The sequence below is a fragment of the Esox lucius genome, chromosome 1 (genome assembly GCF_011004845.1).
Source record: "Esox lucius isolate fEsoLuc1 chromosome 1, fEsoLuc1.pri, whole genome shotgun sequence".
Classification (NCBI taxonomy): Eukaryota; Metazoa; Chordata; class Actinopteri; order Esociformes; family Esocidae; genus Esox; species Esox lucius.
The window spans coordinates 22732668-22751670 of record NC_047569.1 but is presented as its reverse complement, the minus strand read 5'-3'; the positions used below and the strand labels follow the sequence as shown (position 1 = coordinate 22751670).

Genomic DNA, 19003 nt, shown 5'->3' with positions numbered 1-19003 from the left:
GCTAGCTATTAATACTGTTGTCACCAATACCACTAATTCTACAACCAGTATAAACCAAGGATAACAGCTGACAAAAGGTTTATGTTTATTAGCATGTATATATACCTGACTGGTGAAAACTAATTGCCACCTTTGTCTGACTCTGGCTGAATATATGATACGTTTTTTTTCTCACAATCCAAAAATGTAGAAAGTTTAACTGTTCCAAAAGTGCTTACAGTAAATATTCACATGTATGCTAACTAGAATATACAAGAAAAAAAAAGAAGGCTGAATAGATTGTGGGTTTAAACCCTGGCTGGACAAGGAATCTTGATTAATGTTTTCCATACTCTGAGATAAAGGAGTCTTAAAAAGAGCAGAGGGAGAGAGAACACACCACACTCTTTTGAGCACTCAGTTTAAGTAATAAGCTAATGTTAAACTTAAAACGCTCTTGCCAAACGAGGAGGAACCTCCCACTAATGAGACACAGGAAGACCACAAACAGAGCTTGTAAAAACATAACAGCCAGAGCAAAATTAAATGGCACAACAATTCCCATAAGCCAATAGCAAGGGTCAAAGTTAACTGTAGTAAACGTCATAGGCTGCCAAGTTTATGGGAAGGACAACAATTAGCTCAAAATGTGTTAAAATGTCTTTTCCCAGGTTGCCTCTTGTTTTAGTTCATGTCTGTATAAATTACCACTCTGAATGGCACCGAGTAATGTTATTTTAAATAAAATGGCAGAAACTGAACTCCCCAGAGCTGTAGTGAGAGACAAAGAAGACATACATGGATGAGGTGCAGCTCTGCTATGGCTGCGTCTGTGGCAAGCTGGAATGCAATGAGGGTTTACTGGGTTTATAAATAACCGTCAGAAACAGGCAGACACAAAAGGCAGCGCTGTTCTAAATCTGCAGGAGCAGGGCTGTTCACTCTCCCACTACCAGGCAGGCAGCACCCCTCTGCTCCCACCCTACTGCTGAGTCCTTCGAACCGCTCTTCTTCCATCTCTCTTCCGTTACCATCAGCACCCCGCCCCCCCTACAGTTGCTAGCATCACCAGAACCACTTAGTTCGAATGGAGAAAAGTCAAGGCAACCCAGGAGTACTTAAAGAGAGCTATTGTGGCATGTGTGTGCGTGCGCGCGCACGTGTGTGTGTGTGTGTGAACAGAATGAGGTAGCATACAGCAGTGCACTAATCCACTACATAAAAACATATTTTGAAAAATAGTTTATTTGGTTAATGTCTCAATATGTTGTTATACTGTATATGCATATAAACTTAAGCATTTAAAAGTATGTACAGTAATTACAATTAATATACAGAGAATATGGTCTTGTAGGCAGCCCTCTAAATGTAAATGTTTGGAAAGTCCATAATATACATAGTACAAATATATTTATTTGATTGATTATTATGGGGACCAAAATTCACTTTTATTTAATCACATAATTGTTTACAATAGCCCCAATGTGTCTGAAAATATAATTGCTTGATGAATCATCCGATGACTTTGTTAAAACAATTCACTGTGTTAAGGTAGTATCATATAGATACTGTAAAAATAGGTGTTTTAAAACAATTTGAAAAGGACTGTTATGCAGTATTCCTATGCCTATCAATACACATCCTGAAATCACAAGCAGGGTGCATTAATTTTGAATTCAATTTCACATTCAGAAAATATAACTTAAATTAGTTTTTGTTTAATGGTTCCTCATCCAGAAAGGCATCTATGGGCCACGAAAAACTGTTTAAGACTACATGGTTCAGTCTCCTTTACAGAGATGTGCAAACATTACAAAATAATCGGTAAAATATACCTTAAAGACTAATAGAAAGAGATCATTTAGAATTTTTTATTTTATTCAAATGTAGGTTTTAACAAAAAAAACAGAGCAGTTAGACTATGAAGTGAGACTAAGCTACAATACGGCATTGTTTGTGCCTTTCAGTTGTTTTGTGAAATCTGACTGTCCTCCAGAATTAATTTTCCTTCAAAACCAACTGAAACTAGAACTGAACTGTTTAGGATATAAGCAAATTATCTTAAATTAGACACATGATTTTTAGGAAAACACGTGTTAACATTCTTTCTCTGTGGTGCACACAAACTTGTGAGGGGTGGAATTACAGATAAAAGCATGAAAACAGGTCAAAAATTGGCCAACAAAAGTGTTTTTTGGTAAAATTTTGGATAGTCAAGCAGTAGATGCTTTACAGACCATAAATAAAATGTAAATTAACTAACGCTAAGTTTAACCTTAAACCTTATCCTATCCTTTAACCTTCACAAAGCCTTGCCTTAACACATCATCTAAACCTAATCCAATCCTTAACCTTAGAGGGCACTTGCATCGTATATGTAGTAGTATGAATACGTGTACAGCATCTACAGATGGTAATCTTGATTATCCAAATAAAGTGTAACCAAAAATAGATATGGGAAAGACAATTAAACATACTGGGTTTTCAAATTCCAAATCTAATCCCTACATGATGACTTGGAGAACATTATAAAACAATTGTCTATATTATGTTAGTACAAATTACCATTCTTTGGGTTCAATTTTCTGAATACCCCCCAAATTATAGTATTTTCCTATGTTTCAAATGAAATCACTCTGGAGCCAAAAACCTAGTCAGAGCAAGTGTTTCAGTGTTCATCTGTGCAGTGCTCTAGCGCTGACAGACGAGGATTATGATGAGAATCAATCGGTTCTGTCACATTACAGCCTTCATCTCTCTCCCCTGGTTGCTAAGGAGCCAGAGTGGACAGCCTTGCTCCCTGTGTGCCTGAAGCTTACCAGCCTGAGATAAGAGATAAAAATCACTCTGTCCTGTCTCTCCCGTTCCTCGCATCACGTTTCCCTCCTTCCTTCCTATTCCAACGACACGCGGCAAAGCGGAGTAATGACGTGCACCAATGGAGGGGGTGGAGTACGTGACGGACTGACAAAGGTGTTACAATAGCCAGTCACACCACATTTAAATGCCTTCTTACTACCCATAGTGAATTGGTTTGGGGAGAGGGGGAGGGAGGTGCCATGTGAATTCATGTCCCATTCTTCACGTTGTGGCAAATTGGATTGTGATGCTGGATCTGCAACCAAATGTGATTTAACTGTGAGTCACAAAACACTGACTGTGGAGAGAAAACACTTGTCTCCTCAGCCAGGACACAGGCTTCATATTGTCACCAAAACACCAAAACCGAATATAGATAATCGTGAATGCCCAGAAGCAAATATTTGTTCTGTCGAATGCACAATTTCATGTCTGATGAAGTGACCTTAACTACAAATCTTCACTTTACTGCCAAGTAGCACCAGATGGATGGGGAGACCTGACAGAACTTCCTGTAGCCCTCCACTATCAGACTACACAAAAGGCCCTTTATATAATATACACCCAGACCTCAAAACTGGCTTTTCTCTACATAGTGGTGCTTTGTTAAGGAGTGCAAAACAGACAAGAAAGCCACTCAAACTGCCCACAACAGCTTGGCAGGAGTGTCGTCCACTCACATGTCTGTCACCTAATACCCTGGCCCACGTACACTCTCATTCCCCAGTCACCACGGATCAAAGAACCAGAGGTGCTAAACAGCAAATACTGTCGTCCACTTCAAGTTCCCGACTACTGCGTCTCTGTCTGCACTTTCTGCAGCTCAGCAAAAAAAGAAAAAAAAGAAAACACATGCACATAGTGGTTGACCGGTGTAGTTGTTCCCTATGCTGTTTCAGTGACATCCAGTGACATGTTACTCAGCACACATCCCATCCACTTTGCCCAGCGGATCTAATTAAACGCTGTTCCACATTAACAGGATTGGGCCAACTCGCCGTTTCCTGCCCGCTCCCCATGGCCTTTGAGTGGCACTTGGGTTAATGCATATGAGCAGGCACAGGATGAAATGTTTCCCGGGATACACGAGTTCTACCGGACCCAAGTGAAAGCGACATCCGTGCACTCAGAAAAACCTGCTTACATGGTTGCCTTGGGCTGGTGGAACATGGCGACACGGCAGTGGTCTTGTACAGTCACACAAAGGCTGTGTTGATACTGAGACCGGGTGCAGACGGGCAAACCGGCTGGAAAGGCTCATGTCTTTATGTAGCCACGGGCTACACTAGAACGAAGCGATCAAATGTCATAGCATTTACAGGCAGCAACAGGATCTATTGGATCTCTTTGCGTAAAACAAGTCAATCCTAATCTCATCCCATTTAGAACACTTAAGCCCCTACTCCTGCTCTTAATCTTCTCGTTTGTCAGTAGTCATTTAGTCATTATTGGGCTTTAGGGTTTTGACCTTACACAACATAAGACTGCACACGTCTCAGCCCCACTATCCCACTGTCACCACCAGGTCTCTGCCAAAGACCCAACCAGGAAGCTGTGGTCTGCCAAGCAAATAGTTATGCAATGTGGTAGTCAAACTGCTGTGTGTAAAAAGTAGCGTTTGTGAGCTGTTTGAATCAATCTGCCTCCACCATAGATAATCATGCTGAAGCTTGGCCTGCTGGGGTCTTAAGAGCAAAGACCATCATGGTCTAAACATAGGGTATTGGAAGAAGCTAGCCTACATGTCTTGACAAAGGGGAGAAACATCTATTTTCATCATGACCTCCCTTATATTATCCTAAGCTGTTGAAAGACAGTTAACCGTGTGTTATGCTGTCCCAAATGACACGGCACCCTTCTGTCTTCTGTTTAGAACCCCCAAAATAAACCAAACAGAAATACTGGGCTAAGAGCTTTGACACATAAACAATACGCCAATGTTCCCGTTTGGTAAACCCAGGTCACATAAAGAGACTGCTAAAGCACCTCCTGATCTTCTATTGATGTGGTAATTCACTTTTTTGCAGGACACATACCAGGAACTAGTCAAGATCTCCAAATTTAGTCATTTGTCCTTCTGCGCAATTTTATAATTTGTGACAGAATACGTACCACAATCAGACCACAGTGTTCTTTGAGCTCCTAAGCTAAGTAAACGCTAGGTTATGACAGAGGGAGAGAGAGAATAAAAAGATAGACAGACTTATCTTACTTTGCATAATAATTTCAAATCTTATCATAAGTTTGAATTTGTTGCCGTCTGGCCAGATGGCAACAGGTCAGTAACATGATTGGATATTAAAAGATCATTCCAGAGTGGATGGGTCTGTCAGAAGGGGTTCACCACTCTGTGAAAGACAGTGGGCAAATAGTGCAAAAAAACATTAAATTGCGAAGAGTTTGGGAACTCATTATGTATAGTACATAATATCATTAAAAAGATTCAGAGAATCCGGAGAAATCTCTGTATGCAAGGGACAAGGCCAAAAACCAATATTGGAGAGCCGTGATCTTAGGGGCCTCAGGCGGCACAGCATTAAAACCAGACACAATTCTGTAGCGGATATCACAGCATGGGCTCAGGTACACTTCCGAAAACCAATGTCTGTGAGTCACTGCATCCACAAATGCAAAATTCGACCATGCAAAGAAGAACTATATATAAATAAGATCCTGAACCATCACCATCTTCTCTGGGTCTGAGCTCATTTAAGATGGACTGAGGCAAAGTGGAAAACTGTCCTGTGGTCTGACAAATTAAAATGTGATTTTTTTGGGGGGGAATCATGGACGCCGTGTCCTCCAGACTAAAGAAGAGACTAAAGCCACTGGTGCACTGTTATCAGCACACAGTTCAAAAGCCAGCATCCGTGATGGTATGCTGGTACATTAGTGCAAATGGCATGGGTATCTTTGAAAGCACCATTAATGCTGAACAATATACACAGGTTTTGGAGCAACATATGCAGCCATGCAGACAATGTATTTTTCAGGGAAAGCTTTGCTTATTTCACCAAGACGATGCCAAACCACATTCTGCATGCATTACAACAACATGGCTCTGTAGTAAAATAGTCTGGGTGCTAAACTGGCCTGCCTGCAGTCCAGACCTGTCACTCATTGAAAACATTTGGCGCATTATGAAACGAGAAATACAACAAAGGAGATCCTGAACTGCTGAGCAGCTGAAAGGGGAAAACATTTCACTTTCAAAACTATAGCAGTTGGTCTCGTCAGTTCCCAAATGCTTACAGAATATTGTTAAAAGAAGACGAGATGTAACACAGTGGTAAACATGCACCTGTCCCAACTTTTTTGAAACATGTTGCTGGCAACAAATTCAAAATGGGCATGTACTTTTCCAAACACGCAAACATTTCTCAGTTTCAACATTTGATATGTTGTCTTTGTACTATTTTCAATTAAATATTGGGATACATGATTTGCACATCATTGCATTCTGTTTTATGTGCATTTTACACAGCATCCCAACTTTTTTGAAAACAGGGTTGTACTTCAATAACTCCCAAACCCATAACCCCCCTAAACAACACAAACTGTACTAGCCCCTAACAGGCTGGCTTTACATCCATGAGGCTGAAAGGGAGGGAAACTGCAATGTATAGTATGTTAAAATGTTAATTAACATAGTATTTACATTTGAACATACTAAGTATCCTATAATTGACCTATACATCTTTTTGTAATTCTTTCTGTAATTCTATTATCCTCCAACAGGGGAGGTATCTGATCTGAGGCGATAGTTCCCAAACATCTAAACAACACAGTATTGCTTTGTTTTCAATTGTACCACAGTAAAACTCAACAAAAGGCTTCTATCGGTCACACCACCTCATCCTGTTCAACAGATCAGCTGGCATGAGTGCCAGGGCAGCAATTACGTATCAACATGTCATATTCAGCTATGTGTAGCACTCGCCTTAGATATCTGGCTGAAAAGAAGTTTTGTTATATTACTTTTTCCCCGGACAGATACAATAGTCACTTGTGCAACCGAACTCTGGGTGGTCCAACCAAGTGAGCAGCAAACGAACTGGCCTGGACCGGTTCATCCCAGTGTTGTACCCTTGTTGAGTTTGTTCCTGTCCATGACTGCTACTTCTCTCGCTTCTCTAAAACAACCACATCCACCTACACAAAACTGCTCAATGCCACCACATTTTATTTTAATGAGCTCTGAAACACTGACTATTTGTGCCTGAGATTTTCAGTCAGCAAATTTCACACAACAAAGACAATAACCAACAGTGTTCAAGACCAAGCAAAGTCAGAAGTATACTGGAACTGGACTAAAGGGATATCTATATATATCTATATATATTTATTGTTATTTCATAGGATTTATTTTGTTCCAGTGGCTCACTCTACAAAGACCCACAGCAACTCTATCAATGCTAACTGGACCACCATATAAATGTCCTCATCTCGATGCGTTTCTCACCTAGTCAAAACCATCATACATCATCAGGTCACAGCCAAGTATCCTCCCATTTAATTGTCACAAGTCTAATGAATACTCAGCCCACTCGATAACGCTTCCTTTGAATTAGCTGAAGTAATTGCCAGTGATCAGAGATCTCAGGAGGACTTTAAGTTATTGCCTGCCTGGGTCTGTCCATCACTCTCCTAATACAGCCAGGTCCCCAGAACTGATACCCTCATCTGTACATATACAGCATTCATCACCTGCAGATGTACCTCCTCTGATATGATAGCTTGTTTTACATTCATTCTAGGTCTCTGTCTAGATTATGTGGTTATTGCAGCATCAACAAAAAAATAAACGCTGAAACATCTAAGAAGCCAGTGTGAGTTGTCACACATCAATGTCATGGGAGGCCAGATTGCATACTTGGAGGCTATAGCAGAAAATAGACTTAACCTTATAATGTGAACCTCAAAAGATAGACATCATCTGACAGGTGTTAAAGACAGTATTCAAGGGTGACTAAATACGAACATAAAAGGCTGATTCATGCAAGTCTGCCTGGGAACTAGTTTGGGCGATGGAAAAGAGGCATATGACTATTAGCTGATAGGAAACGATTTCCTGATTAGTGTTGCCTAATCCATTCAGGCCACACATGTTTCTATGTCATGTGGGAAAATCAGTGGCTTAGAGTAGAGTAGACAGTGACACCGGGATGTCTATCTGATTAACACCAAATACCGGCTGAATTGCTGCAGTGGCATGTTCCATTAAAACATACACTCACCTAAAGGATTATTAGGAACACCATACTAATACTGTGTTTGACCCCTTTTCGCCTTCAGAACTGCTTTAATTCTACGTGGCATTGATTCAACAAGGTGCTGAAAGCATTCTTTAGAAATGTTGGCCCATATTGATAGGATAGCATCTTGCAGTTGATGGAGATTTGTGGGATGCACATCCAGGGCACGAAGCTCCCGTTCCACCACATCCCAAAGATGCTCTATTGGGTTGAGATCTGGTGACTGTGGGGGCCATTTCAGTACAGTGAACTCATTGTCATGTTCAAGAAACCAATTTGAAATGATTCGAGCTTTGTGACATGGTGCAATTTTCCTGCTGGAAGTAACCATCAGAGGATGGGTACATGGTGGTCATAAAGGGACGGACATGGTCAGAAACAATGCTCAGGTAGGCCGTGGCATTTAAACGATGCCCAATTGGCACTAAGGGGCCTAAAGTGTGCCAAGAAAACATCCCCCACCCCATTACATTTGATGTATTTAAAATGATGTGTTCCAGCTGAGATTCCCTAGAGAAAGATGTTATCTTCTGAAATGTATTTCTCACGAATGGCAGTAACCTGATTTTGATAATATTGATCAACAATGTTGATCAACAGTCAAAAGTTTGTCGTTTTTTACTAAAGCGCCCTGAAATACAGTATATTGACAGTCCATTGTCCAGAATGTCTGCATTGACTTCAACACTGCAAAAGTGTGTTTTGTTTCAAGAAAACATAATTTCATAATTTGTTGCACAAACAAAACGACTTTGCAGTGCAAATTTCCAGAGTAAGTCCAGAGTAAGTCAGTGACTGTCTGAGTCAAAGCATTTTACATTTCAGAAGAACAGTGATTCCTCCTCTGTCCTTTCCACCTCCCCTCTCCTTAGCCAAGACAATATTTTTCCAATTAGACCTCTGCAAGTGTTTACAAAGACAGATTGCCTTATCACACAGGAGACATCTCCCTACTTCTTGGATACTCTCAGCATCTGACAAGATTTATGACTGTCTCATGCCAAGAAAACTGGAAAATGTATGTAATTACATTGTTTGGAAAGCCACAGTTCCCATTTCTTTTGTCATCTGGACATGAAGGACATCCTAGCAGATGGTAGACTACTTCCTTAAAAGGCTTCCTTCCATAAAGGGAGTAAAGCCCGGGGTGAAAGGGGATGGCATTAGCAGTAATATTCCTTACTGATATAAACCTCTGGAGTGTAGCATTGAGCTTTAGAACGGCCTGTCAAGAGAGTAAGAGGGCTTTACATACATTTAGTGGCATTGTGGGAGCTGGCGACGGGTTGTGCCGCTACTCACATACCTCTGCAGACTCCGTAGTCCACATTTGATCTCGTCACACATTGCTCTGTGCTGGACACACACCTTTTCATGCAGTACCTGGAGAAAAACTCAAATCCCCAGTAGATAACAGCTCTTCAGAACAGCCATATGCCCAGATACCAAGAGCTCTTCAGTGTGCCAGTGTTAACCTGGCTAATAATGAACAGCATGTCATTAAGATGGCGAGCCCCTTGTATTTGGAAAGACCCATTAACCCAATGTGTCAGCTAGCTGTAATTGGTTTGTTTGATGTGGATATCTGAAGTACCACTCCTTCTCAACCCCACTGCCCCACCCCCTGTCCTCTTCCATCAGTCACTCTCACTAAACTTGAGTGACATTCACGCTTGTCGCAGCGCCCTGTTGAGGGCAGAAATCACTCAGCAAGGGTTGTAATGAGAAGAGCAGCTTGTACAGTTGGGTCCAGGGTGGGCAATTTGCCAGCCTCATGACAGGCGAGGCGAGGCAGGCAAGACAAGGTGGACTTGGTAAGCAGCATGAATTCAGTCAGGAAACCGCCCAGGCCTGAAATCCAGCAGCCCCAATATGCTGGCCAATCCTCACACCTTAGCCTGTACCCCAAACTTGATCTGCATTCACCACCAGTCAGGTCCTCCCATTGAAAAAAAAAAGCCAATTTACTGCGTAAAGGGATAAATGAGTGAATAATTACATTAATCATGCAGAAAGGATCTCTCCTGCTCATGCAAAAACCTGAAAAGGGGGAGAGGAGTTAAAAGGGTAGAAACGATTTACTTGTTTCCAAAAAGCTTGTTTAATCCTTGACACCTGTCAAAAGTCCCACAGTCTACAGAAACCCTGTGGTTCATAAAGGCTGTGATTGTGCAGAGGCTTAACCCTGTGAGTGCTTTGGCATACAGAGTCCCTGCTCAGCGCTCAACCCCTGCAGGCTAACATCACACGGTCATGGCAGGTGAACACCATACCAAAACAGACATATGGTAGAGCCTATGCAAAGGTCAACCTCAGCATTATCAAATAGAATAACAATTTCCAAGTAAAACCATGTTTATCATTATCATCATGAATACGCTCTACATTTCTGAATTCAGATTTTTTTTTTTTACAGTTGATGTAGAAAATGCATGCATTTTGTGAAGTGTCCTCATTCCATTTTGTGAACTAATGTGAAATAATTATTGGCATTTGGTTTGTTTCTGGTGTAGCAGGTGGAAGGTCACTTTGACACAGTTCTGATAGCAACACTGAGGGATTAGCGCAGTAGAGCAGAAGGTCAAACAATTCACATACTACGGTTTATGTGTTCAGTCTCCCAAATAGTCTCATCTATTTTCTATAACACTTCTAATTAGCTTAATTTCTCCAGCATACTAACACTCTTCAGGGTTCCCAAGGGGTACTATTGACGCACGACAGAAGTTTCATTAATACTTGGTCCATTAGACATTGAAGATTTTTCCAACAAATGCAACATCCATGATGCTGGAATGGCCCACATTCAGTAGGACTGAATCCCAATTGGCAACTCGTTTCCTTAATGGATTACCTCTGACCAGGGCCAATAGAAAGTAATGCACAATAAAGGTTCTGTCTGGGACCCACTCAGCAGAAGCTATGCTGGATGTGATTTGTACCTAGGCTGTCAAACTAGACACATGCCAGAGGTCTAAAGGAAGTGAGAAAGAATGTTGACATTGTTCAGTTTCCTGTTGAACATTCACACAACACGATATCACAAGGCACAGAGAGAGACACGCACGGCCACCGTATCAAGTACTACAGGCTAATGGACTGTATGCTGTTGCGAATGGCGAAAACAATGCTGATAAACGTAGATAAAAGCGGTCCATTATGTTGTGTGTTCTCTGTAACAGTTCTATGTTTCAACCATGAAGGGCTCTAATCATCAGGGCCTTTAGTGCAGGTTTTTCTCTATGTGATTCCATGCTGATAGATAAAGCTGTTCGCCTAGCAGGCTTTAGTAATAGCGTGACGTGCACATTGCATAAGACTTAGGTGGGAGGCGTAAGCTGAACCTATGGGCTGCCTCCCGAATTAAAGGCCTCTGTGAAAACAGGAGAGAATGGACTAGGAGAGAATGGAACTAACTTGAGTCTACATACAACTTGGGTCTCCAGCTTGTTGAAGACCTAGGCTTTCAAGAAGCTGGTACACTACCATGCTAGCATCAGTCACCCTCCATCTCTCTCTATAAATTTGACACATGGAAGCCCTGAGAAGGCATGGGAGTTAAGACTTGAAATTATGCGCAATCACATATTTACTTAGAAAGACAAATCTCACCCAAGTTAGATCTTAACAATTTCACACAAGTTTCCCCTAGAAAATTGTGTGACCTGGGGTAAGAGGCTTTGGAAATGCTTAACATGGAATCCAGTTCATTATATGCCACGACCAAGGCGGTTATTGGTTGATGTTGACAAGACAGCAGGGTACTTGGCCTTTGGCAGGGAGATGGGAGGGGGGGGGTGTAAAGAGGATTACAGGGGGCCAGCAGTGAGGGGCCAGACTATTGTTAGGGCCTGAGAAAGCATGAGAGCAGAAAGAGTGGCCCATACTGGGGTTAGAACGCCACATACTCAGGCCTGGTGAATAACAGGAAATGGTGAGATTCAGGTTCACACAACACACTTGAGTTCAGTCCTGCAGCACAGGGACTGCTGGATAAGATTAATGCTGCCAACAAAACGTCCAAGCTGAACGGATCTCTCAAAACGATGGCGCAATATGAGATTTTCCAGTTTTGCAGACTAACATTTTCAAACCAATCCACTGAAATCAGCGGAACGCTGAAGTTCTCTCTTTTCAGAGCAAGGCTCGCTGAAATACTGGCCAAGGTGGCAGTGGGATGCCCATTTGGGAGACGACTTTGAGGGACGGGCCGTTACAGGGCAGAGATCTCGAACAAGACTGTGAATGGATCTACCCCCAATACGTGGAGCTGGGGCCACAAACAATAAATCCATGTTGTTATCACGATCAGTTTCCACCCATAGTTGTGGCATGAGCAACATTCTTTTGTCTGGAGTGTAGAGAAGAATTCCACTGAAGTGTGGGTTACTTTTTGGATGTGTATCCACACACCCACCTCCTCTACCCTAAAAAAAATAACAATAACATAAATAGAAAAAAAAGAGCCCTTGGAGACAAGGTAGGAGGGAGGGCAGATAGAAAGCAAAGGCAGACACGGTAGAAGGAGAAATCTGAACCGCTCTTCCTTCTTCTTTTCTTCAGTAAAAGGACCCTGCTGTGGGGGTGGAGCCAATCAAAGAGAAATGAAACAGCACATAAGGCAAAGGTGTCTTGTGTGTGTGTATAAGCTATGCATGTGTTCAGCCTTACCAAATCCCTCTGGCACAGGGAGTGATTTTGGTTCCTAGTGTGGCAGTGTGTTGTAAAAAAAAAAAGAGATAAAAACAGTATTTATATAGTATGTAAATGTTATTTAAATACTATTGTTGTCACAACATTTGTTGTAGTCAAAAACAGGCTCTTGTATTTAGTATTGTATTAAAAACCCCATTAGTGGTTGCCTAGGCGCCAGCAACTCTTCCAAGGGTCAATCTGTTTTTTTATGTTGTTTTATTACTAGTTGTGGTGGAGGAGAGTTCCATGTGGTCTTTATTCTATTTAGGCCAGTGCGCCTTCCAGCTTTTTTTCTGAACTTGGGATAATGAAATGACCTATCGCTGCATGCCTTGTGTGGTTTTACCAAGTTTCTACTGCCTTAAGAGTCATGATTCTTTTTTTTTTGTGAGTCTTTCAATTTAAATTGTTAGTCTAAATAGCTGGCGGCAATGAGTTCTGAAGCGCATCCCTGGTACACATTCCTACACAGGCCTCTGGTTCAACGCTCCGACCAACAGCAGTTTGTTTCACGTGCAGAGAGAAAAACAGATCAATCTGCAGGCAGCATGCGAGAAGAATAAAACATGTAGTACTGATGATATAAATAATGAATGCAATTAATTGATTAAACAATGTTTTGATGGACTCAACTTAGTAGAACCAAAACAGTGCACAGAGCCTCTACACAAGAAACTTGAGAATGAAGTTTGTTGAGATGCTGCAGTTAGCAAATGTTTTGGTTTGTCATGCCAGGAAAGTTAAAGGAGCTCACATTCGCATCCGGTACTAGATGCATTCTAGATCTAGTTTGCAATCATTCAAGAAATATTTTCAATGAAGGAACGCATCATTTCATGCTCCACCCTAACCCAGAATAAGCTTCACTGTATTAATTACCCAAATCAAATTGTCGTCAGACCTCTACAAGTGTATGGCACATATGGCATAGGGGTCCATTTGGATGGATCACCGTCTGAGCAATGCTGGACTCGCCGGGGAGAATGAGTGTCTGTTCTCATCATGTACCGCCCCCTCTGACTATTAAAACTGAATTATATTCGCTTTCAAAATCCCACCGCAACACAGCGATTCTTCGAGGAGCTACTCACTTACTACCTAATAGTGCCCGCTGCCAGACCACTATGCTGCCATAAGAAATACCTAGCCACACATCCTTTGTACATTACGTGACCACCAAAGAAAACAGCTGCAGTGGTTTGGTTGTAGTGAGTTACTCAGCTAACACGCAGACTGTAGGAGTAATTCCAACCCTCCTTAGGCTGGCATCCTCCAGCGCTACAGCTGTCTACACTTCACCCAAGGGCAAGGCCACTTGTAGGCCGTGGCTCCTGTTACTGTTCAGGGGGCTTGACTTCCAATCCCTACGTTTACACAATGCCAACCCAAACCAAAACATCGTTCACTGTCGTGACCCCAGCCTCACCACCAAGTGGGAAACCCCAAAGCCAGGCACAATCTACTGATTTCAGTGTGGCATTCAAATGCCCGGCTGGGAGTGCAACTGATTTTCATATATAGAAAACGGGGAAATATAAATATATAGGGCATGTTGAATAGTACATTGATGATACATCATTATCAGCAGCAGCATGATGGCAATCAAAGTAAAACATGAAAGCATTATGACAGAGATATTCAAGCTCGTCACAATGGTGCTAAAAATGAAAAGAATGATAATCTGGAGGAATTTACACGCTGTATGACTTGGAATGACTGCAATTTAAAGATCAAAGTTGGGACTGATCTTTAGGAACGCTTCATTTCTCTCTTCATCAGAGTCTCCTGGGACAGAAGAAAGGGAGTCTGGGAGAATGAGGAACTGCCTTCGACTCTCCTCTCTGATTCTGATTTCCCATGGGCGCCTCGACAAACTGAACCTCATGGAGCCGGATAGCAACTCAGTTAAGAACAATTCTAGGACAGTTTGGCTTCCAGGGCCAAAGTGACTCATGGGTATCACTTCAAAAAGGAAACTAAACGGGAAGGGGAAGAGAGACAGGGGAACTCAGCAACCGGAACACCCACAGCGGGGAGCTGGAAAGCAAAACACAACATAGCTGCGGCCGTTACCTACCATCATGTCAGGCCACACTGCAGGCCTGTCTGTCCACTCATTCCCAGAAGTAACGGTCACAATGCCCGGCTTCATATTCAGCACTCATTTGCTAACATTTTTGCAGATCATAAAAACACGGTGGATGTGCTATCCACAGTACCAATACGCCATTATTCTGGAGGCATCAAGGCTTGTGACAGTGGTCTTATAACCACCAACAGTTTAGAATATCCACACGCAACAACCCAGAGTATATTATTAAAGCTACTTGATATTCCAGTGCAGTGTGTATTCATCCCTCATAAATGGCAACTAACTGGCCACAAGACATGTGATCTGCCTCTATCCCTTAACTTACAAAAACAAAAACTGCTTTGCTTTCCTCTGAAATGTTCCTAGTTTTGAGGAAAGGCCAGATATTTAGTTTGGCCAGGCTTTCAGCTGTGAAATAAAGAGCCAATGGAGGGGTAGACCAGGGGAGTCTGGGGCAGGCCAGTAAGCCACAAGAGGAGCTTATTTTGCTTTGTTTTCCCCCAACAGTCTCCTCCAGAATCCCCTTAAAACACGTACATGTGAGTATTACACTGCAATAACTGCCATGTACAGCGGCAATAACTGCAATAACTGCCATGAAAATCTACCACTGCATCGCTGCCTTAAAAGCGATGCAGTGGTCTACAGTATGTCACTGACTACAGCGGCGTTAGGAGTTGGTATCCTGGTCAGGGCAGCGTGTTGAGATCTTTTATTCAAATAATAGATGTCAAAACATTAGATATTAAATTATTGGTGGCAGATTCATGTAATGTGTATACTTGCCAGCACCAGAGACTGGGTACATGGTTACAACCAAAAACAATAATAAAGGAGAAAAGCCGGGATAGAAAATCCTCCGACCCACATCCTCCAACCCTGGCCTTAGCCAATGGAATCGTCCGGATGTGTCGTTTTAAAGACTTGATTTCATAGCGTTACAGTTGTCTCCCCATACAGTCAGAGACCATAGGCTGCGTAGCTGTTAGGAAAGCCAAGAACTAATAAACAATGTAAATGGTGCGTCACGCTACTTTGATAAGTTGCAGATTAATCCTGATGCCAGTAACTAGAGGGGGTAATTACATGATATGTTAGGAACACCTCTTCTCCACACTACTGGCCAATTCCAAACAAATCAATCATCAGTCACCACAACAAAAAGACTTGAGCCCTCCCTCTCTCAAAACCTCCTTCAGGAAAGCTCACGCTGGCAGGGTCAACTAGGGTGAAGGTATGGAGACTTGACAGAAAGAGCTTGAGAAAGAATTGACAACAATGTAAGAATATTCTGACAAAGTCATTTCTACCTGGATATCTTCAAATGGTTTCTGTCCATCACTAGAAGATGCTGGCTCTAGAGCACAGGTGTCAAACCGGTTCCACAGAAGGCCGACTCTGCACGTTTTTGCTCTTACCTTGTACTTGATTGACTATTGATTATTTAGGATCTTAACTCGCTTGGATTTTTAGGTCTCAGTTGAGCAACAATTGAAAGGAAAAAAACTAAAACCAACAAACACTAGGTCCTACGAGGAATCGGTTTGACACCTGTGCTCGAGAGGGACAGAAGCCCTGGCATTAGGGGAGCTAGAAAGGCAAGGATGTTGGGAGCTGCCTCTTCCTCCAGAAATTCATACGAAATAACGTCACTCTGGACAAATCAATAGGAAATTGTCCTTTTGCATGAGGCAGAGCAGAAGAGAGACTGTTTATGTTGCACCAGCTCCTAGCTAGAACTGAAAACACACCTGCTGGATCTGAAAGCATGATGAGTGACATGCAGCTGCAGGTCCAACCTGTCCCGTTGTTGAATACAGCGGAGCTATAGGGCTATGGTTAAAAAGTAGTGCATGGTATTGAAGAAAAATGCTACCAATTGTGGCACACCATCTGTGTATAACGTCATTTTGAAGTAGCCTAACACTTGCTATGTTTATTATTATTATTATTATTATTATTATTATTATTATTATTATTATTATTATTGTGTTCTTTCCAGCACTGACTATTGCCAATAACTAATTAATTGGAGTAGAGTGTACTTACTACTTCTGAGTTGGGTTATCCACCTAGCTTCTAAAAATGTATACATCAACATTAATCACTCTGGATAAGAGCATCTGCGAAATTACTAAAATGCACATTTACCTTACAAGGACAGAAATCCCATGAACCCTCTTCATTTACTAAAGCCTCTTCATTTACATGTTTGACAGAAGGAAAGAAAATACAGGCGGGAACAACTATAGTCCTATAAAACATTCTCATTCCAATGTCAGATTCCAGTAGGTCTGACAGAGGTATAATCCATGCTAGCATAGATTAATTTTGTGTCTACATTTAGGATGCAAAGGACTTAGAAGACTGCAAAACATTACTTCATTGTGGATCCAGTAAACTGAATTGAGGCAATTGAGGCAAGGTTTCATTTTGTGGTGGTCAGCAGCTAGCTAACCCACCATATCCTGAGAACCGAGTTTAGCGGAACATAATTTGGCTTGGGTTAACAATGCGATGCTGGAGAAAAGCCTGGCTGCGGCTCCCCCCCCACTTTCCCTCTCTGCCAGTACTCTCTCTTTGAGGGCAGGGTGTCTCTAATTGCCTGGACACTTGTGTCCGAGGGCCGCCCTTTCTCCTCACTGAAAAGATGAGACCTCTCATGCTCCTTACAACCGGCTTAAGCTGATATAGCCTTTGATGCTACATGGCCGTGAGATCGGTTCGCCAACCAAACTGATGCACAGCAAATGACTAATGAAAACACCGATTAGCCCCCAACACAGATGTAAAGGCTAACCCACAGCATGAGCTCAGCTCCGCAGGGGGTCCCCTCCAAACTCAGAGCTTGCCACGGCGTGGTGGGAACTTTAAAGTGAGGATTACATTCAACGTGTTTAGAATGCTTGTAGTGGGTGTTTCATTAAACAACTGAGACAAAATAATAACAACAGTGGCTAGGTTAACCTGACTATAGGGTTTACCGTGCTCTAGTCTGACTGGTGTCAGAATAATGTGTCATTTGGGACACAGTGCCCCTCCCTCTACACAGATTAGTAACTCCCATATCAGCCCCTCCCTCTCTGCCAGGGCCAGGCCAACTGAATGTTTCTTTCTATGACTCTTTCAAGACACTTCACTAATTTCTCTGACACCACCATAACTAATTGCCCATATTGGTTGCCACCAGCTCCCTCAGTCTGGCTTGTACATTCTGCAGATTCCATGTCATTTCTCAACAATGTAATCACAAGACATTCTTCGCCTGCAAAAAGCTTGCAGCTGCAGCAGGCAACCATTTCCCATACAATAGTGCTCTGCTTTAATCTGTACTGGAGTCTCTGGCTTGACTGTGTGATATCCGATCCATCTAAAAAGTCACTGTAAAACCTATTGAATTTGAATGCATTTGTATGACTCTGCGAATCATAATTCTAGACTCAACTGAAAGCAGAAGAAAGGGTGCCATAATAGCTTGTTAATGTGATCCATTTGATACTATAATGATATGAATCAGTATGCAGGGTAGGTGGTGCGTTACTATTCAGATCATTTGTTTTGCAGGACCAGCTTGAATAATGGTTAGAGAATCATACAGCACTAATTAAATATCAGAACCTGTAATGAGGTCAATAAAAAGCTTATGGAATGATGTCAATGTCCTGCCAAGGGAATAGCCTGGCAGGAGGTATCCTCATATTGGGCCAAGAAAATACGAGGTGCAATTACATGAAAGGCATACTGCTGGAGTAGTATGTCGATATAAATAGACCTAGACATAGGCAGTAGAATAGATTGGATCGTTTTAGAATAGAATTACAAATTTAAAAAAATCAGTTGGAACAGTATTGTTTAAACCCAACTCCCAACATTAGTATTTGCCAGCAATCTCCGGAGACAGCAGGGAGAGACCAGGATCCAGGGTTGAATCTGATTGCATTTTGACATCCCCATGGCTGCTATGACTGACTGAATAGGCAAAATGCAGGGCAGTGTTCTGCCTCTGCCAAAAATCTGATCTCTGTTACCACAGTCACCCAATTCACAGGCACTACAAAAACACCAGGGCATAAAATGGCCACAAACTGTTGGGTTACAGAGAATGCAAAGACTCAAAGATGGC

General features: G+C 42.1%; 1 protein-coding gene across 2 annotated transcripts in view; it reads right to left on the bottom strand.

Annotated features, from left to right (window-relative positions):
• nxn (nucleoredoxin) overlaps window positions 1–19003 on the bottom strand; it is a 65028-nt gene that overhangs the window by 33935 nt on the left and 12090 nt on the right. The window contains exon 1 of one of the 2 annotated variants that reach the window (XM_034291604.1): window positions 14866–14886. The exons of the other annotated variant lie outside the window; for it this stretch is intronic. Within the exon in view, the coding sequence (XP_034147495.1) occupies window positions 14866–14871 (6 nt within the window). The 5' untranslated portion in view covers window positions 14872–14886. Of the gene's footprint in view, window positions 1–14865; window positions 14887–19003 lie in introns of those variants that run through there. 2 annotated transcript variants of the gene reach the window in all.